Genomic DNA, 19,927 nt, shown 5'->3' on the forward strand with positions numbered 1-19,927 from the left:
AGTACTGATAGCCTATAATGCTGTGGCATTTATATTCATAGAGAGAGAAGCCATCTGTTTACAGATACGTGATGAAGAGGAGGCTTTGTCACAGTGATATGCCTATACTAAACCATGATGAATACCTATTGGCTTTTGTGTTTCTGGAAAAAGCATATGCCAGTCAAATGCTAACTTGTGTTTAGCTATTGTCATGGACAGTCTATAATCAGTTCAAAATAGCAGGATGTGCTTGTCTTTTTTTTTTTTTTGTCCTACGTTGTGCTTGCAGGGGCTCTTGGTACAATCTTTCTTGAATTCCTGGAGCCATTCCAGTACCTATAAGAACAAAGTGATCCTGAGTGTACCCTCCCTGTTGTGCGTGCATGTGTGCGTGCGTGCGTGTCAGCACTTCCCTCTCCTCAGCCTATACAATGCAGGTTATGTGGTATTGGGCAATCAGGAGGCTTTACTGTGAATGTCAGCAGTGTGATCACTGCGGCAGTGTACAACCCTGGTGTTGGTCCATGGGCTCGCTCGCTGTGCATCTGTGTCATGCCTATTACTACTGATACTACAGATTAATGAATATAGGGCTGAAACCCAAATAAATGGGACAAGGCTTTTGGATATCACAATACATTTAAATGTATGTTAACTCATTCAGACACCCAGTGCTATAGTGCCATAATTTATAACGCTATGAGTTTATTATACTTTACTTATCTTGGTCTGGTCCTGTGTTTCATTCTTACTGCTGTGACACCTGCATTTCCTTCTGGGGATCAATAAAGGTTGATCTGATCTTGCATTATCTTATACCGCATGAGCCTGTGTACTGCTGTTGTTCTCTTTTATGTGTGTCGCTGACACAGATTTGATATAGTGCCTCAAATAGACTGACGGTTGACAGCATTATAGACAGTTTTTTTCATGGGAGTAAGTGTATTCTAATTTGTATTTGTTGTTAAAATAAGTGTTAAATATAATTGCTAGTGTTTGTTCAGTAACAGGGTTTTTTGGTATACCATCTCTTCAGTTTGTAAACATAACATTTTCAGGTTGGGATACCAATTGTATCAAATGAGGAGATATGAATCATACGTGATATATAGGATAAACAAGTGAAATCGGAAGTGATGAGAAAAGAAAAAGCAGATATACAAAAATAAGATGAACCATTATATTCTCTGTTTAGAGATGGAGAGATGGGGAGATCTGTGTTACTGAACAAACAATCTATAGCAATGATATAGAGCTCAGAATAGTTGCAGAATATGTTTCAACAAAAATAAATACAATTCACATCACATTTAATGTTGACAGTGCAGTGATTTACAATATATATTGACTGGTAATGTTGCAAACTTTGCCTGGTTCTCACATTTAATGATACATAGAGCAGGCCACCATCAGAATGACTGATCAGCAGTAAGAATCAAGTTTGTCAGATTCATGGCAAACGCTGTGGATAGCTCCAGATCCGGGACAAAATGTATTTTGGGGCTTGATTCAGCTGTAGGCTAATAGTCAGTGTAGGTCTTTGGCACAGATCCTTTGCTCTTAATTGTCATTTGTCAGAATGACTAAGCTAGTTCAGAAACCTCAATAGTGCAGAAGTTGGCCCATGCATGCTAGTGTAACCTGTGATCTGCGTTGTGTTGTGGAATAATTAAGTTCAGGACGACTTCTCTCTTTGTTGACAGTTTAATCTGGTAAATACACAGACGTATCTGGTCAGTTTCTGTCTGTGTAACACACCCAATCCTCAGCACGTCATGGGCATGTCTCATGTTAGACTGACCCCACTCAATAAACATACAGATTTCAAGGAAATAACAACACAATGTACCTGGTAAATACACAAGACGTATCTGGTCAGTTTCTGTCTGTGTAACACACCCAATCCTCAGCACGTCTGTAACAGAATTAACAGTGTGACCAAGAGTACATTTGTATAAAGAGTTTACAGTTTAGTATGTCAAAATAATGAATTGAAAACATGTACAAAACATCACCACTTCATGTTGGTACATTTAGCATGTTTAGAACAACTAGTATTCATCACAGTATCACAGTAAACATACAGACTCTTGTTGAAAATATAGTGTGCTGAGGAACACATCTTACCATGAGCATGTCTCATGTTAGACTGACACCACTCTAAACGTGGACACCAGTGTTGTTCAATGAGGTGCCGCCCACTAACCAATAAGAAATGTCATTACTGATGGAGCAAGTGGAACCCACTAAACTCTGTTACATTAGTCACTACTATCCCTGATATGGGTCAGACCTGGTTCTGATGTGGATTCACATCAGTCCAGGAAGCATGCCATTATTCTCCATGCTTGAAAGGAAGCCTTCACTTCACATTTCTCTATGACCTCTCTTTCTCTTTCTCTCATCACCATTGGCCGTATTGTGTGAGTAGCCTGAGCCTCCTTCCTTGTGCACCATTCATAGTTATATAAGCCCTCAGTTTCATTACATCTCCATCCATTGGCCATTGGTACTGTGCTGTGCTTCAGTGACAGTCCTGTATACGTTGGGCCCTGCCATACACATTTCATACTCATTCCACTACAACTGAATCAAGGTCAGCTTATCTCCAGGGTGTGGGCTGGGCTGGCCAATTAATATACTAACATTGGACTCGGGGATATCTGATGAAAAATCCTTACTAGATTTATTTTTATAGGGACAAGTGTTTTTAAGCACAATGCACTTATTTTTTTCTGCTGAATAACCATGCCATGCCTGTTTCACTTTCTTATTATAAAAGACAGTATGTTTTGGGACTGTGTCTTACAGTGTATGGTTGGAGACAATTTTGCCATTCCTGCATTGTGCAGTCGGTTTCTTGTTTTTTGTCAGTCAACAGCTCATGTTCAGCATCTGCGTTTAGGTCATACCTGCGTGCACTGCCGGGGGTTTTAACTGACTGGGGAGGTCAGTGCAAGGCAGTCAGCAATGAGGACGAAAGCTAGGGAGGCTTTGTTGGTTGCATGTCCACTTGCAGTTCATCCTATTGTAGCCTACAGGGCAAGAGAAATGTAATTTCTATTGGTTTAGTCAGTGGATTGATAATCTCTGACAAAAGGAAGCATGAATGGGTGGATGAAATACACAGCCAGCTGCTGTTCGGATCTTGAATGTAGCCTTGATAAGAGGATTGTGTTTTCCTAGTAGTATCTTTAACTGCTCACTTTGGGGTGGATATGGTATACCACCACAATTGCAGTGCATTGAGAAGTATGACACGATTACTTCCAGCTATGCTTGGGATAAGATCATGGTGGTTGATCCAACTCCCAGCAGTAGGCTTGCCCCTAGGCTTGTCCCTCATGTTGCAATTGCTATTGGGATGTTGCTCTTGCCATGCATCTTTGGTAAATGCTCAGCAATGTTCTGAGCAAATTCAGCTTTGTATGCAAATCAACATCCAAGCGAGCAGACAAGCACACACACATATAGGGTGTGAACTGTGAAGAACAATATTTCTCTTCTTATTGTTAGTATATAGGTGTCTCTTTCACATTATTGATTATTTTGGAATCTGCTCTGATGTATTGACATTGGCTGGAGGGTGATGCAGGCTCCACAGCACAATTATGGATGTCCATTGTTCGAAGACAGTTAATGACACATGACATTATATTATCATAAGAAAATAAATAGATGTCATTTTGTAGGAACACTATCAATGTTCAGCCATTGAGGCTTTGACCCACAGTCGAGGCAGATGGCCGCCTAGCCTGGTTGTACCTATAAGGTCCCTTCTCATTAAAGGGACTCTGCTCTATTATGTAAAATGGCTTGAGACAACTGATTTGGCACTATAATTAACCCCTTTTGGTGTTAGGATGTCATGCTTTAGCTGTTGAAAAATAGCAGATCTACAAGCTCATAGCGCGCCACCATTTGAAAAATCGAAGAATGACTGACAGAAACATAGCTTTTTCAGAAAACTGTCAGGATGTAGAAGACATTTTTAGAAGCTGCCGTAGCTCGACCATCTGTCATGAAAAGCAGAATGACAATCTGAGTATTATTTTGGATTTTTGAGGCTTTGTTGTTAGCAGACCTGCTTATGCATGTGCATCAGAGAGAGAGAGAGAATTTCCCACTAATCTAGTTCTTGTATCGGTAACACTTTTTATGACGCACATGCACCTTACTACACTACACTGATACCTCCCACTTACTAATTTACATGGCTAGTTGGTTTGGTAGTGACCATGTGGTTTGTTTATGGACATTTGTGTGGCATGACATCCTTTGCATTTCATTTGACTGTTTTAAAGCATTGCTATTTTTTATAGGGTGTTAAACAAGGTGGTAATAGGGGTGGTCACTTACTCACTTCACCCATGTGAATCTATCCTCTGCAGTGCTGGCAATCCAGTTGATTCAAAGGGGCTTAAAGGACCACTTCACCACTTTTCAACCTATCTTCATATAGGTCCTCACTAATAATCATGATACAATGGCACGACCTTTTTCTACTCAGTCTGTGTCTCAGAGTCATAGGAGGGCTGTGGGCAGTTTAGAAACAGTCTTCCAGTGACATCATCATTAGGCAGATTATTTTTTAAACAATATTGTTTTACAAAAATGTTTAGATTTTCATTATTGTGAGAACGATGGCTTCCATTTTCGCATTGCAACTTTTCAGGACTATAGAAAGCCTGCAGTTTTTATTAGCTTGTATTCCCCATCGATGATGTCACTGGAAGACGGTTTCTGAACTGCCCACAGCCCTCCTATGAGACACAGACAGAGTAGAAAGAAATTGTGCCATTTTATCATGATTATTAGTGAGGACCTATTATATGAAGATAGGTTGAAAAGTGGTGAAGTGGTCCTTTAAGCACTGTAGAGGAGGAGGGGTGTTTGTTCATGTTTGTATTATGTTTTGTCTTTTTATACTTGGTGAAATGTGAATGTTTGGCGCCTGAAATATTAGGTATTGAAAATAATATAAGCTCAAACAACTATGTAATTGTAGATCTCATGGGCTTTGGTTTGCCTTCGTTTGTTGATACAAATTACTTTCATTGTGCTTGGTTTATCCCACCTGTTTAAAGGGCAGGCATGCTACATTGCTACAGGTGAGGAGGGTTCAGTTTAACTTGGGGCTTTCAGGGGATATCACCAGTTAAGAGCTGCCAGGGTCCTTCGATATAGAAAGGGCCTAGCATGTGTTTCAGTTTCTTTAAGTAGCGGTTTGTTGTTTTTCCCTGAGTTTAGCCGTCAAGTGTTAATTCCTTATTTCCTATTCTTGGAACGCTGCTTTTGGCCCGTATTTATTTTCGTTTTGTTCTGCTGGCACTGACTGTTAATCATGTGGTTGGTAAATAAAACACCCCAAAATGTATTTGCCTACCTTTCTGCTTTATGGAGCCTTGTGTCTTGAGCCTTTAGCCTTGTATGAACATCATTGTGGTTTCTGTAACAATAATGGATGGATAACATGTCAAAATATCTCTGACAGCTCATTGTCTGCATGCTTTAGGTAAAGGAAGTGTGCATTTATTTAGTGAGTCATACATCAAAATATAAAGTAGGCTTCACACTATGTGCCTGAATGAGTCAGACATATTCCACTGTCTTCTTCTTCTCTTTGCAACCCCCTCTCCTCCATTTCTTCCCTGGCTTCCTTTCCATTCCTTCCCTCGCTCCCTCCCCATTTTCACTGCTGCTGTTGTTCTTAATCGTAACATCATTTACCTTTCTCTCTCATCTACCCTTTTTAACTGCCTCTCTTCCGTTGCTTGTTTGCGTACATGTTGAATTCCTACTCTTTCTCTCTGTACCTCTTTTCACTCACTGCCTCATACAAAGGATCTCTTTCTCCCCATCAGTTACACCCTCTCCACCTCCCACACATGCTGGTGTACTATTGCCATGGTGCACTCACATATGCCCCCCTCTGTCTGTTTGTGAGAGTGCAGGTAGATACACCATGGCTAATGTCTTTATTCTCTACTCTATTGCTGCTATCGGTGTACATTTTATTATTGAACCCTCCCCCTCTCTCTCTTGACCCCCAGAGATACTCTGCTCTTTCTCCTCTCTCTGTAGCATCTGGAACTGTCAGTATTTGACTATTTCAGTGTTCAAGTCATGAGCCTATAGTGACTACTGTAGCATAAGCAGAAAGATGGGAAGACTTGTCAAAATGCTTGTTTTTATTTTATCTCGGGCATGTATCAAATGGAGCAGAGTATTTGTCAAACAAATGATTTTTTTTCAGCACACCTTTCATGGACAATATGTATAACTCATCTGAAGCACATCTGAAGCTGCATGCATGTTGTTATCTTAGGCACAAAATGTTTATATTATGTGTATGTATCTCTCAGAAACTGACTTGAGTCCTTCAATATCACAAATATCACAATCTCTCCCTCCTTTCTCTCTCTCTCTCTATCTCTCTCTCAGACATTACCCAACCGAGAGAAGGTAAGATCAAACATTTTCTTTTCTTTCTACAAATAGTGGTTTCGTGAATCGTGACTGCTGTCGAGTTTTACACCGCTTCCATGATTTTCCATGGTGTCCAAAATACCCCCCTCTGCCCTGTCCTGCAATATCACTATCTAATTTGTCATGGGCTTTAAGAGAGAGAAACAAAAAGTCTAATTAGCAACCACATTCACCCACTCCTGGGAAATGAGCGTTTTGTAGATGGAGATCACATTAACATCACATTACTTTCTTAGACATGTTCTGGAAACAACACCTGGCTGACTGAGATCCACTTTGGCCTCATCCTGCCTGAGACAACAAGACCTGCAGGGTCATCACAGTCTTGGAACATCCATGTGCATTTTTTATTGGAAATACTAAAACTATGAAACTATTGATCATTGCAGTCACTTACAATGCTGCAGTGCCCATACACAGCATTGTAATATGAATACCTGAAAATGTATAACATGCAATTCAGCAAAATGCTCTTCATAGAAGTGGATTGTGATCAGATCATTGTGCATTACCATGACACACAGGGCAAACAAGACCTTACAAGCTGAAACTAGTGCAGCATGCAGGCATATTTCTGACAGGCCCTGCCGTCAACAGCTCAACATTTCCTGCAAAATATCCCACATGACTATACACACCAAAACTCTGGAAAACACTTGTTTCATGCCAGTCTGTCCATTTAAATGCTGTTACTATAAACGTTTGTTGTGTACTTTAGCATGGGTGTTACATTTCAGACGTATCTGTATGTTTGCATGTATGTAGTGTGTGGGGTAAATGGTGCATTTATTGATTTATATAGTGCCTTTATCCAAGGCGCTTTACATAGATTGTGTATTACATTCACACACCTGTGTGTGTGTGTGTGTGTGTGTGTGTGTGTGTGTGTGTGTGTCTACTCAACATGTAAAGTGTCTCCGATGCGTGCTTTCATGGACTTGACAGGGAGTTTTCAAAGCACTGCAGCCATGTTGCCATTCATAATTGTACTGCTGTTTATTGTATAATAAAGTGGTTGTCTTGGCAAGAGTATAGCACAACTGTAATTACATGAGGTTAACATAATAAATTATGTCTTATTTTATATGTTAAGGTTTATGCTTTACTTAGACAGGAAACAGAGCAGGAGAAAGACACATCAAATTGTATGCCCGGTCCGGGAGTTGAACTGGCCAACTGGGGACATGCTGTAGATGGCAGTCTGAACCAATATCATATTCGCCATAACTATTTGGCAATTGGTCTCACCCAGAATGAATTTAGACTGAATACATTCTTACACAGCGTTTTGTTTTGTTTGCATGCATGTGCGGTTGTGGGTGGTGTTGAGTGCTTGGTTTGGATATGTTAATCCCTGCAGTGTGAGGCTTCAGACACTGGTGTGTCATTATGGTCATTATGTCCGAGTGTAAATGAGTTGGCACCATGCACTGATTTAGACATCAGCTGCGTATGAGTAAACAGGTGACATATACTATAGGACAACTATCAAACTATAACTAGATCGGTACAATAATCAGGATAACAAATTAAATATCTAAACTAGGACTAATGTAAAATAGGAGTTTTGTCAGAGGTGCAGGGTTGAGCATAAACAAATAAGGGAAGTGAACAATACTCAATTAAAGGAGCATGTGCTGCTTGTTTACGGCCTCAAGCTATCCTGGGATGGAGTTATTTCCCTAAAGCCATTGTTACCACATGCAGCGTCCTTGTTACCACATGTAGCATCCTTCCTATATAATCCCAATTCACATTCCCTTGTCCTCTAATGCAATAGTGGAGCATGTGCCACTATAGTATGTCCAGTGTGACCTTATCAAATACCCTACAATCACAGGGGGGACTCCTCCCCATTACTCCTGGTGCCTCAGGTTGGAAATATAATCCCACAGTGCTCTAGCCTTTATACTGATGCTGTCGGCATTCATAGTCTTCCCGGATTAGAGCAACCGTTAACTATGTGTGTACACTGATAATTCCACTTTGGTGCTCCTCTAATGCGATTAGAAGGAATCGTCTTAATGATGCCATGAATTGGAGCTTTGCAGCAGCAGGGAGAATTAAGCTTGGACACTACTCCATCGCTGCATACTCCGAAGTCCTGGCTGATGCTGATGCCTTTTATTTCCCCCTGTTCTCTCTTCTCCTCCGCTTTATTCTGAAGATTTGGAAGGCAGAACCTGCAGCTAATGTGTACGATATACACCCCCATATTTTATAGTTTGCATTAAAACACCTACTGTATATTCTTTGTTGTACTCAATACTGATCTACAAGCTCACCATGCATCGCCGGCCCAACACATAGTTTTTTGTTAAATGTTCTATTTTGGCCTAATGTTGGCCTTTTTTGGCATGCTGAGAATAGGGATACTAGGGTCCATGTGGTTAAAATGATCTGTTTCCTCCCTTCAGATTGATTTATTTTTGCATTTTGTATGGTATATGTATGTTGCCGGCCGTTTCCATGTCATTGCATCTTATCTCAGGTGAAATCGCCACACACTTTGTGAGGAATTACACACACACACACACACACACACACACACACACACACACACACACACACACACGCACACATACGCACACATACACATAAACACTTGAAGATGTGCACTCACACACAAACACTCAGGTTCATCAAAAAATCCAAAAGGGCAAGGCGTGGATTATAAATAGCCCACAATGCTTTGTGCACATGGTCCATGTAGCTGATTAACATTTGATGCTGATGAGAGTGGAAGATGGTGTTTGCAGTTCTCCGAGAGCTGCAGGGGCAGCGCCCAGGCTTCAGAAATGATCACCAGGCGAAGATATGATTTTATAAATAGTCATCTTCATTTTTCAGTGGAAAGTGGAGCAGCCTCCAAAACCCCTTTTCAAACTGCTTCCAAAGTCTTAACTCTCAGCAGACCACGGCTCCCCTGCATTATTCAGGCCCTTATGTGGAGAAGTGGGCCATGGCCTTGTACATCCAGTTCTGGACCTGCACTGTGAGGATCCACACGTTACACGCAACATGGCCCTGCTGCATATTAAATACTATATGAATTAGAAGTGTAAAAATAGATATTACACAATGCCTCGAGGTTACACTGATATCTGAGATGCAGATCTATGGTGGTGGTGGTGGACTGTGTGTGTGTGTGTGTGTGTGTGTGTGTGTGTGTGTGTGTGTGTGTGTGTGTGTGTGTGTGTGTGTGTGTGTGTGTGTGTGTGTGTGTGTGTGTGTGTGTGTGTGTGTATTCATATGTTTAAGAGTGAATACCCAGCATTGGTGTAGCAGGAACATTGTGTTCCTCAGCTTAGATTGCAGTGGAGGCCTCAGAACAGATGCAGTGTACAGGAGGAGTTTGTTCATACAGCGTGTTTGCTGATATATCTACGTGTATTCACTGTTCAGCATACAACGCAATAAATTGAAATCAAATGCCTGAATATCTATCATGGTAACTGTGTGTGGATTTTCATTCTCTCTGTCTCTCTGCTGCATGTCATTATGTTGATGTGTATCAGGCTAGATGAGATGAGTGTTTGTTTTTTTTGCTCAATTTCCGCAGGCAAGAGTGTGGCAGACACCCAGATAGCTTATCTCCACCATTGATAGTGTTTGCAGAGTGTGGGAATTTAATCCAGCATTATACAGTTATAGCTTTGCCTGTCTCACAAGCAAACGTGTGGGTGTGGTTCGAGCTTTCTTATGTACATGTGTAGTCTCATCATCCGACGGCCACTGATATAGCATGTGCAAGGCCAGTACTAGGAACTGCATTACTGCTCCTTCAGTTCAGAACAAAGAACTGGAACCAAAGGCTCCCCCTTGTGGTGAAAAAGGTGCATTTACCAGCACACATTCAGTCTCTTATATATGTGACCGTCTGTGTCTCAATAAGCTAAATTATTTAACATGTTCCCACTCTGTGTGTGTTGGTGTATGTGACTGGTGTTGCTAATGTGTTTCTGTGTCTCTATTGATCTGTGGATAGTTGGACCTGGCCCAATTTATGTCCTCTCTGGTTTATACCTCTTTGCCCACTGACTGCCCTGCTCAACCCATTGACAAATCTAGGTTATTTGCGCTATGTTTATTTCTGTGTGTGTGTGTGTGTGTGTGTGTGTGTGTGTGTGTGTGTGTGTGTGTGTGTGTGTGTGTGTGTGTGTGTGTGTGTGTGTGTGTGTAAACCAAATGAGCATTTTGTACATGTCCTTGGTTTGAGAGACAGAGGAGGTGACGTGCATCTGCGTCACCAGGGTTACAGGAGGAGAGGGGGTAAATTATAATATAGAACCCTGGTCCCTGGAGAAGCATCAATCTGTCGGACCCTGCTTTTGTTGCTAGGCAAGCTGTAGAGCCAATCAGAGTGTTCATTACTGCTTCTTTCATTTTCCATAAACAAATCAAGGAGCTTCATGCTGCCTTTGTTGTTGTTGTCTCTTGGTGATCCTCACTTGTGATAACAATGTGGCTTCCTATACAAACATGCCTAATACATGCATTGTGACACGTGAGCTTGTAGATCTGCTATTTTTGCATTCGCTTTTTTTATGCAACAAATGATGTGCAGGGTATTAATTTACAAAAACAAACAAAGCAGCAATATTTTAGATCTTAGGTCATACGTACATGGCTTCTGTGGTCATCATGGCCAACTACTTTTCTGTGGCACCCACTCGTGCTTATTGCTATACCATTCAATGAAGTGCATCTAATAGAAATAAAAAAAGAGAAACCTTATCAGAGAGGATTGATAACTTCCTCATCTGTTGTTTTACATGCATGGAAGCACACATTACTGAATGTAAATGCCTGTTCTTTCTGCTTTCATTTTTTATTCAGAAAAGTATATTTTAGTGTTGAAATCACTTATTGGTGATCAATTGCAGCCCTGTTTCCATCATTTATCTCTGCTGGTTTATAGACTGCTCATCACTACACCAAAGCAACAATGCCATGTTGCTTTACATGCCTGTTACTTACAGTAGAGTAACTAATTATATGAGTTTTGGGCATACTGCCATTGCTTTCCAAATGAGTGAACATTGTGTTAGTCTGTCTGTGGTTTTGCAGTGTGTGCTCCATATTGTTGTGGCCTGATTTGCAATGGATTCCTACGCATGTGTCTGTGCACCCGCCCCTGGTGCACCCGCCCCTGTCCTACTTTACTCAGGAAGCAGTGGAAACGTGCACGTGCCGCACAGATTTGGAAATAAATGATTAAGTGGTAGTTGGATTAAATACTGAGAGTCATTTGTGTCTCTTTCTCTCTGATATCGCATTTTAGGTGTGTGTGTGTGTGTGTGTGTGTGTGTGTGTGTGTGTGTGTGTGTGTGTGTGTGTGGTGTATATGTGAGAGCATAGTGAGCAAGATTGATTTATGGACATTATTTCTGTTGGTGGAAAACTAAATGACAGGGCTATCCACTTTGCTCAGCACTGCATGGATCTCTCATATGTGCACACATACATTCCTCCATTTAAATCTCCCTGCTTTCATTTCCAGTTCTCCTTTTTCTAATATTTTTTTGTCCACCGCTGATTACTAAATACACACAAAATGTCCTCGTTCTGCTTTTCCCTTCCCCTCCCTCCATGTGTTCCCACTACTGTCTCTACTATCAGAGCATCTACTGTCATTAGCGTACTACTGCATAGGGTGTGGTTCTATTCACACTGTTTCCATAACACAGCTCTGTAAGAGCTCTGAAACAAAACGCTCTTAGAAACTACTCTGATATTGGTAACTGAATATGATCATCTTTCTTTCTTCGACAGTAAGTGGACAAGTGGCAAGTGCATTGTCTGAAAATATTATTTTATGCTGAGAAAATGAGAGAATGGATCAAAACAATATGCACCACCACTCCTCCCCGTTTTGTGTAATGGTGGTGATGCACTGGGAGTTTGGTATGATGAAACCTACACTATAGGGGTGCCCAAACCTTTCAGCTCGAGATCCAAAATATGAATTTGGTTTCTACCTGGGACCCAAACGTACTAAATTACATTATGAATTAAGCAATTAACCATTTAAGCCATATTAACACTTAACAGTGGAAAATAACCCATCTACAAGCTCACGATGCATGCGGCATGATGTACTGTGTAGATCTCCTGTTCTCACAATTTGCACAATTTCAGTTATTTTTATTCATGCATTTCTTTAAGATGTTTCTTCTCCGAACAATTGTCTGAACGACTAATTTTTTTTTTTAATGTTTTAAAAACAAATGAGTCAGTGTTTTAGAACCACTGGTGTAGGCTGCCCCCTCATGCTCTAAATTAGACAAGACATAACATACAGTGTACAGTATACACAAACAGCACAGTATGAATCAACATGTGACCATACAGTATGAAGGGGGGTGTCCGAGACGGTGGTGGCTTGAGGTGTGAGGGGGTCTCCAGAGAGGGTGAGGGGGATGGTCATGCACTCCGTGGGGGGGTGTGGATGTGGACAGAGAACCCGGCGCTGGGTCTGTCACAGTGAATATGCTGCTGCAGAGCTGCATTACAAATGCATGAGCAACTCTGCTGCAACCCTGCCCAGCATGGCCTGCTGTGTGTGTGTGTGTGTGTGTGTGTGTGTGTGTGTGTGTGTGTGTGTGTGTGTGTGTGTGTGTGTGTGTGTGTGTGTGTGTGTGTGTGTGTGTGTGTGTGTGTGTGTGTGTGTGTGTGTGTGTGTGTGTGTGTGTGTGTGTGTGTGTGTGTGTGTGAGAGTGTGAGAGATGCACTTTTTGTATACAAGAATGATATCACTGTTGTGTGAACCTGCTTTGCATTGTTAAGTGAGATGATAGGTTGGTGCAAATATGAACTGGTAGACACTGAATATGAATCAGTCTACGAGAGTGCTGTAGAGAGAGACTACAAAATGAATCATGTTATCGTGAATACTGTCCAATGCCTTTTGAACATAGAAAATCAAACGTGTGAACTGAGTGGTGCAACTCTCCTCCTGCCTCTCTCTCTCTCTCTCTCTCTCTCTCTCTCTCTCTCTCTCTCTCTCTGTAATTAGCACTAGGCAACAGTGCAACACTATCTCTCTCTCTCTGTTTCTGGCACAACAGCGCCACTTTGCCCCTACTGGTACTCATAGCCACACACATAGGTTAACACGGACATTGCTGTTCCTTGGAGTGGTTGCACCACTCAAAAATAACAGAAGTACATAGACCTGTGTGTGTGTGTGTGTGTGTGTGTGTGTGTGTGTTTATACACATGCACATCTCAGCCCCCTGAGAATGGGTTGCCATGGAGATGAGAGAGCTGTGCAGAAGGAAAGGGGGGGCTCGCCTTAGAGCATGTTCCAGTAACACCCCTCCCCCATGCACGCAATGTACTCTAACAGATGTGCAGTACACACCCCTACGCACGCACACACACACACACACACACACACACACACACACACACACACACACACACACACACACACACACACACACACACACACACACACACACACACACACACACACACACACACCCTTATTAGCGCATTACATATTGATGGCCGTATTGATATAGCAACATCATAAAATCGATAATGCCAAATGTTAATATTTGACATGCCACTGACACATATACCCCACCAACAATGCAAAGAACATTCTGTGCACAAACATCCCTCCCTCTCTGATTCTTTGACCCTCTGTCCAATGACTCCGATCACTTTCCCCCTTCCTGTTTAGTCTGATATTCTTGCTCCTTTGAGATGCAAATCACACTGTTTTCATCATACACCGTTTATTCATGCACAGTGACCAAAGTCTGTGTATCTTTATTTACCCACCATTTATTCACAATTAATTATTCAGTGTACTCAATTATCATACCCTCTGGAAATATGACTCATCAATGCATTACGGTATCCACAAATTAAATATAATTTAAGATATGCTTATCAACACATGAACGCACGCACGCACGCACGCACTGCAGTGTTTTAGATGCTGTTCTGCATATGCTATTTAATATTGCTTCTCTCCACTTTAGTGTGTGTAACTTCTTTATCAATGAATTGACCCTTCTGCAGACTCTGTCCAGTGTGCAGGCCATGCCCCAGCAGTACAGCTGACGGTGGGAGAGGAGGCAGAGTGGCAACACTGGGATGTCAGCATGTTTCACACCTCAGTAGGAGGATTCTGCAAATTCATCCAGTGAGAATGTTCCCATGCAGGTCCGATAAAGTTAATGCCAACATACGCACTGCTTGTGTTTCCAGTTCTTGGAGCGAGGTGAATATTATCATACTGTTTAGCTTCGTCAAATAAAATTGTTGGTGGACAGCAAATCACTATGATATAAACTGAATTAACATTCATTCCCTTTCAAATTACTACAAAAAGTGCCAACTCCATATAGTGTATAGTGCTTGATTGCATTGCAATTTCAGACAGATTGGTGTAAACTGCAGTTCTGTAAGCTGCAGGAGAACAACATACGGACAGACCGCAGTGATTCATGTATACTGTACTGTACCTATTAATAGATATGAATCAGTGCGGCCTGTCCTGGACTACCAGTTGGGACACCAGGTGCTTATGTTTGTGTGTGTGTGTGTGTGTGTGTGTGTGTGTGTGTGTGTGTGTGTGTGTGTGTGTGTGTGTGTGTGTGTGTGTGTGTGTGTGTGTGTGTGTGTGTGTGTGTGTGTGTGTGTGTGTGTGTGTGTGTGTGTGTGTGTGTGTGTGTGTGTGGCGCGCGCGCACGTACCTGTTTTGGTGTTGGGCTATATACTGCCGTTTTAGGTGACGATTGAGACCTATAGAACCACTTTGACCTGGTCATCCATTGTGGGTTATTATTATTATTGTTATTGGGATTTAGGGGCAAGGCGATTATGACTCAGGATGTGATTATTATTAACATTTTCAAATCTCCCATAGCGAATGGAAATAGGACAGGAATTTCTGCATGCAGGACCTAATCTGGGATTACAAACCTGGGAACGTTCATAAACTCATAACCTCTGCCTCTTTAGAGATTTGGGCAAACAGGGAAAAAATAGAAAACGGGATGTGAGCACTAAAGGCTGTCCTCTGTCCATAAGAGGAGCAAAAAGTGTGTTACCTCAACCTATATTACAACAGAGAATAAGACAAATTAAAGAGAACGGTTGAGAATAGAATAGAGAATAGAATATGCTTCATATGTACTGAGTCTGACTTCATTTATTTAGTTTTATATGCTCTGGTTTTCCTTACAGCTTGCATAATTCAGACAGACAGACAGACAGACAGACAGACAGACAGACAGACAGACAGACAGACAGACAGACAGACAGACAGACAGACAGACAGACAGCATATAGGGAGGGGGTAGGCACTGAAAATCATTTACATTCATATCCCATCATATTTCTTAAAATAAGTGAGAAAAATCTCTATATTCTGGTATTTACTATATGAGTGTTTGTACTAGGGCTCTCATCACCTCTCCAGCTCTTAAGTATAAACAGATACAAAGAACAAATACATTTTCCGGTTATACAGGATGAACACGTACAATTGTTGTGATGACACAAATAAATGAGCAGGAAAATCACTATTACAAACATTGGTTGGAAATGGCAACCCATGCACTTGTACTTGTCTAACATATTTCCCCTATACAGTTTTGGAAGTTGTGCCACATCCAAACAAGATTTAATCAGCTCATCAATTCTGGTATTCGGGAGCTGACCTTGGTGCTGAAATCTTAGACAGCATAAATAGCCTACATTCAATATGTTGACTGTAGGCTTAAGTTTAAGTAATAGTAAACAGCATATCCTATGAATGCACATAATTGTCCAACTAAGTGTAATAATCATTCAGGCTATATAATAGGTTGCTGAAATGATATTTGCGCATCAGCCTTTTAACCACATGGCGCCAGTGTTGTTCCATAGATGTGAGCGCTGCTATCTGCACATGTCTAAGCCCCTCCCGTTCATAGATGTTGGACATTTCTTCAGTCTTTGTTGCAAAGAGACGAGAGGCGAGGAAATGAATACATCGTCATACTATATATTTATAGATTTATAGACCGTTCAAATGGAGAAATATCTTCCCTGTGCCTATTTGATTTGAAATTCTCCGCTTGGATCTATGAGTTTCTCACGTTGTGGGAAATTGTGGAATTATGTTTCTATGGAGTATGAGGAGCTCTATTGGGATGTATCTTGTGCTCGTGCTGTTGAAGTGCTACTGGCAAACCGTGACCGGACAGCTCTCCTACTCCGTCTCTGAGGAGGTAAACCCGGGGACTTCTGTTGGAAATATTGCTAAGGATCTAAACCTCAATGTGCAGGATTTGGACACTCGTCTGTTTCAAATTGTTACTGGATCAAAGACAAAATATTTCGAGGTAAATCTAAAGACTGGAATTCTCTACGTTAATGAAAGAATAGACAGAGAGGCGCTATGCGCAGTGAAACTGAAATGTACAATCAGTGTGGAAGCCGTGATAAATAATCCATTGAAGCTTTATCACATTGATGTAGATATTGTAGATGCAAATGATAATTATCCATTGTTCGCCGCTAAATCACAACATTTAGACATTGCAGAAAGCACGTTGCCAGGAGCAAAATTCGCTTTATCAGAGGCATCCGATGCCGATGTGGGGAGGAATGGAGTCAGTAGCTACAAATTAAATCTGAACGAACACTTCACTTTGGCAGTGCATAAAGAAGGAGATAGTGCGTCTGTCGAGTTAGTGCTACAGAAAGCTTTAGACCGAGAAAAACAGCCTGTGATTAATCTGACACTGACCGCTGTAGATGGAGGTAGTCCTCCAAAGTCTGGCACCTCACAGCTTGTTGTTCATGTTTTAGACAATAACGATAACTTACCAATATTTGATAAATCTTTATATAAAGTTAAAATTCCCGAAAACACGTCCCCTGGCTCAATAATTATTGCTGTCAAAGCCATCGATGCAGACGAGGGTCTAAACAGTGAAATTGTATATTCTCTTAGAAGTACAGATCAAGACCACATTCTTGACATGTTTGAAATTGAACCTTACACCGGTGTTATTATAATAACGGGCAAACTTGACTTTGAAGAAAGAACAGCATTTGAGATACGTGTAGAGGCCAGTGACAGAGGCCAGCCCCCGATGGCGGCTCACTGCAAAGTGCTGCTGGAAGTGCTAGACCTAAATGACAATAGCCCTGAGATCACCGTGACGTCTTTACTAAACGCAGTGAATGAAGATGCTAAACCAGGAACAGCAATTGCACTTGTGTCAATCCTTGATAAAGATGGTGGCAAGAACGGTGACGTTAAATGTCACATAACCAATAAGGTTCCCTTTAAATTGGAAACAAATTATAAAAACTACTTTTCATTGATAGTTGATGGACCGCTAGACAGAGAGAGTGCATCTCAATATAATGTCTCAGTGTTAGCTACTGATGAAGGGAGTCCACCACTGTCTAGTACCAGTGTTATTACGGTACACGTGTCTGATGTCAATGACAACGCACCTCGTTTCTTAGAGCCAGTGATAAATGTTTATGTAAAAGAAAACGGGCCAGTTGGAACAATTATTAAAACCGTGTCTGCAGTTGATGCTGACGTCAGTGAAAATGGCCAGGTGAGCTATTCATTTTTTGGCAGTAATTATTTACCGCTGTCTACCATTATAAATATAAATACAGTAACTGGAGATATTATCGGCCTGCAGTCTTTCAACTATGAGGAGTTAAAAACGTTCCAGTTTCAAGTTCAGGCCACAGACTCTGGTGTTCCTCCACTAAGTAGCAACGTGACCGTGAACGTTTTTATCCTGGATGAGAACGACAACAGTCCCGGAATCCTCTCACCCTATTCTGAACACGGCTCTGTTAACAGTGAGAACATTCCGTATTCTGCTGAAGCTGGATACTTTGTGGCCAAGATCAGAGCTGTAGACGCAGACTCTGGTTACAATGCACTGCTTTCTTATCATATATCTGAACCAAAAGGAAATAACCTCTTTCGAATCGGAACCAGCACCGGGGAAATCAGGACTAAGAGGCGAATGAGTGACAATGACCAGAAAACTCATCCTTTAGTGGTGTTGGTTTCTGATAACGGAGAACCCTCCCTGTCAGCTACTGTGTCTATTGATGTAGTGGTGGTTGAAAATACAGGAGACATTCAGACTCAATTCAGGCATGTACCCATAACGGAGGAAAGTTTTTCTGATTTAAATATGTACTTACTGGTTGCTATTGCATCAGTGTCAGTGATCTTCCTACTGAGCCTCGTCAGTCTAATAGCTGTCAAATGCCACAAGACAGACAGCGATTTCAGCAGGTATGGCCCCCCAATGATCACCACCCATCCTGACGGGAGCTGGTCTTACTCTAAATCTACTCAGCAGTATGACGTGTGTTTCAGCTCAGACACACTGAAGAGTGACGTAGTGGTTTTCCCTGCGCCCTATCCACCTGTAGATGCGGAATTAATCAGTATAAACGAAAACGACAGCACGTTTAGCCGGACTCAAACTTTACCAAACAAAGAGAAGGTAAGATCAAACGTATTTATTGTCTTTCTACAAATAGTGGTTTATAGTAACAATGAAATGTTATATGCACTGTTTATTACCTCCAAAAATAGAAACACGAGTATGAATCTGTTGAACATGTAATATTGAGGCCATACAAATAATTTCAGGTATATTTTCCACGTTATTGTATGCATTTTGCCTCAGCAGTAATGCATTATTAGATTGACCGCTGTCCATGGTGCTGAAAGCATGCATATATATGAACACTTAAAACGTTTGATTTTTCTTTTCTTTAGGTTACATATTACTAATACCCTGGTTCTGTTAATTGTGAAACATAAAAGTCACACTGTTTCTTTCTCCATGTTCTATTTTGTGTATTCTCTCCTCAGTTATTAGTCAATAACATAAGCATTGTAAAAGCTGCTTTGCTGACATTATTTACTAAATCGGTAATATATATATATATATATATATATATATATAGTCCCTTTTCAATACTTCAAACAGCTGGAGTAAACGAAATACTGACATACAGCTTCAAAATAGTTACAATAAGATCCAGAGTTTTAATTTAACTTTGTGGGAATTAAAATGTACACTTGTGATTACTTCCACTTTAACACATTTGTTAAATTAAGTTTAATTCAATTATATACATGCACAGCAGCAAATAATATTGGTGAGTTATCCTTTATTTACAACAGCAGCAAATAATATTGGTGACATATCCTTTATTTACAACCATACAACAATGTGTGTTCAATGTTTTCCCACACATATCCCACACATATCAAACACGTTTGGTCGTTTACTTTTTTAGTGGCCACCACAATGCATTTCCAATGGATGTAAAAACAACAACATTTGTTTGGTGGTGCTTGATACGTGCGTATGAGGCCTTAGAAATGGAAAGATGGGTGTCCCTATTTCACTTCATTACATATTCTAAAATGAATTAGCCTTTTTTT

At 41.0% G+C, this 19,927-nt stretch overlaps 2 protein-coding genes across 2 annotated transcripts in view; both read left to right on the forward strand.

Moving 5' to 3' along the window:
* The window catches only part of LOC310873264 (protocadherin beta-18-like), a gene marked incomplete at both ends in the record, with an annotated part of 42,566 nt that extends 24,506 nt beyond the window's left edge, over nt 1-18,060 (forward strand). Inside the window, 6 exons of the mRNA XM_083785599.1 lie at nt 6,427-6,447; nt 9,386-9,466; nt 12,162-12,165; nt 14,509-14,606; nt 16,656-17,736; nt 18,044-18,060. Coding sequence (XP_083641725.1) covers nt 6,427-6,447; nt 9,386-9,466; nt 12,162-12,165; nt 14,509-14,606; nt 16,656-17,736; nt 18,044-18,060 — 1,302 coding nt within the window. The remainder of the gene's footprint in view (nt 1-6,426; nt 6,448-9,385; nt 9,467-12,161; nt 12,166-14,508; nt 14,607-16,655; nt 17,737-18,043) is intronic.
* The window catches only part of LOC310873726 (protocadherin alpha-3-like), a gene marked incomplete at both ends in the record, with an annotated part of 69,987 nt that extends 50,720 nt beyond the window's left edge, over nt 1-19,267 (forward strand). The window contains 2 exons of the mRNA XM_083786275.1: nt 18,269-18,974; nt 19,253-19,267. Of these exons, the coding sequence (XP_083642401.1) occupies nt 18,269-18,974; nt 19,253-19,267 (721 nt within the window). The remainder of the gene's footprint in view (nt 1-18,268; nt 18,975-19,252) is intronic.
* Between the last annotated feature and the right edge of the window lie 660 nt (nt 19,268-19,927).

This window comes from Protomyctophum parallelum (genome assembly GCF_964188405.1).
Source record: "Protomyctophum parallelum genome assembly, chromosome: 16".
Lineage (NCBI taxonomy): Eukaryota > Metazoa > Chordata > Actinopteri > Myctophiformes > Myctophidae > Protomyctophum > Protomyctophum parallelum.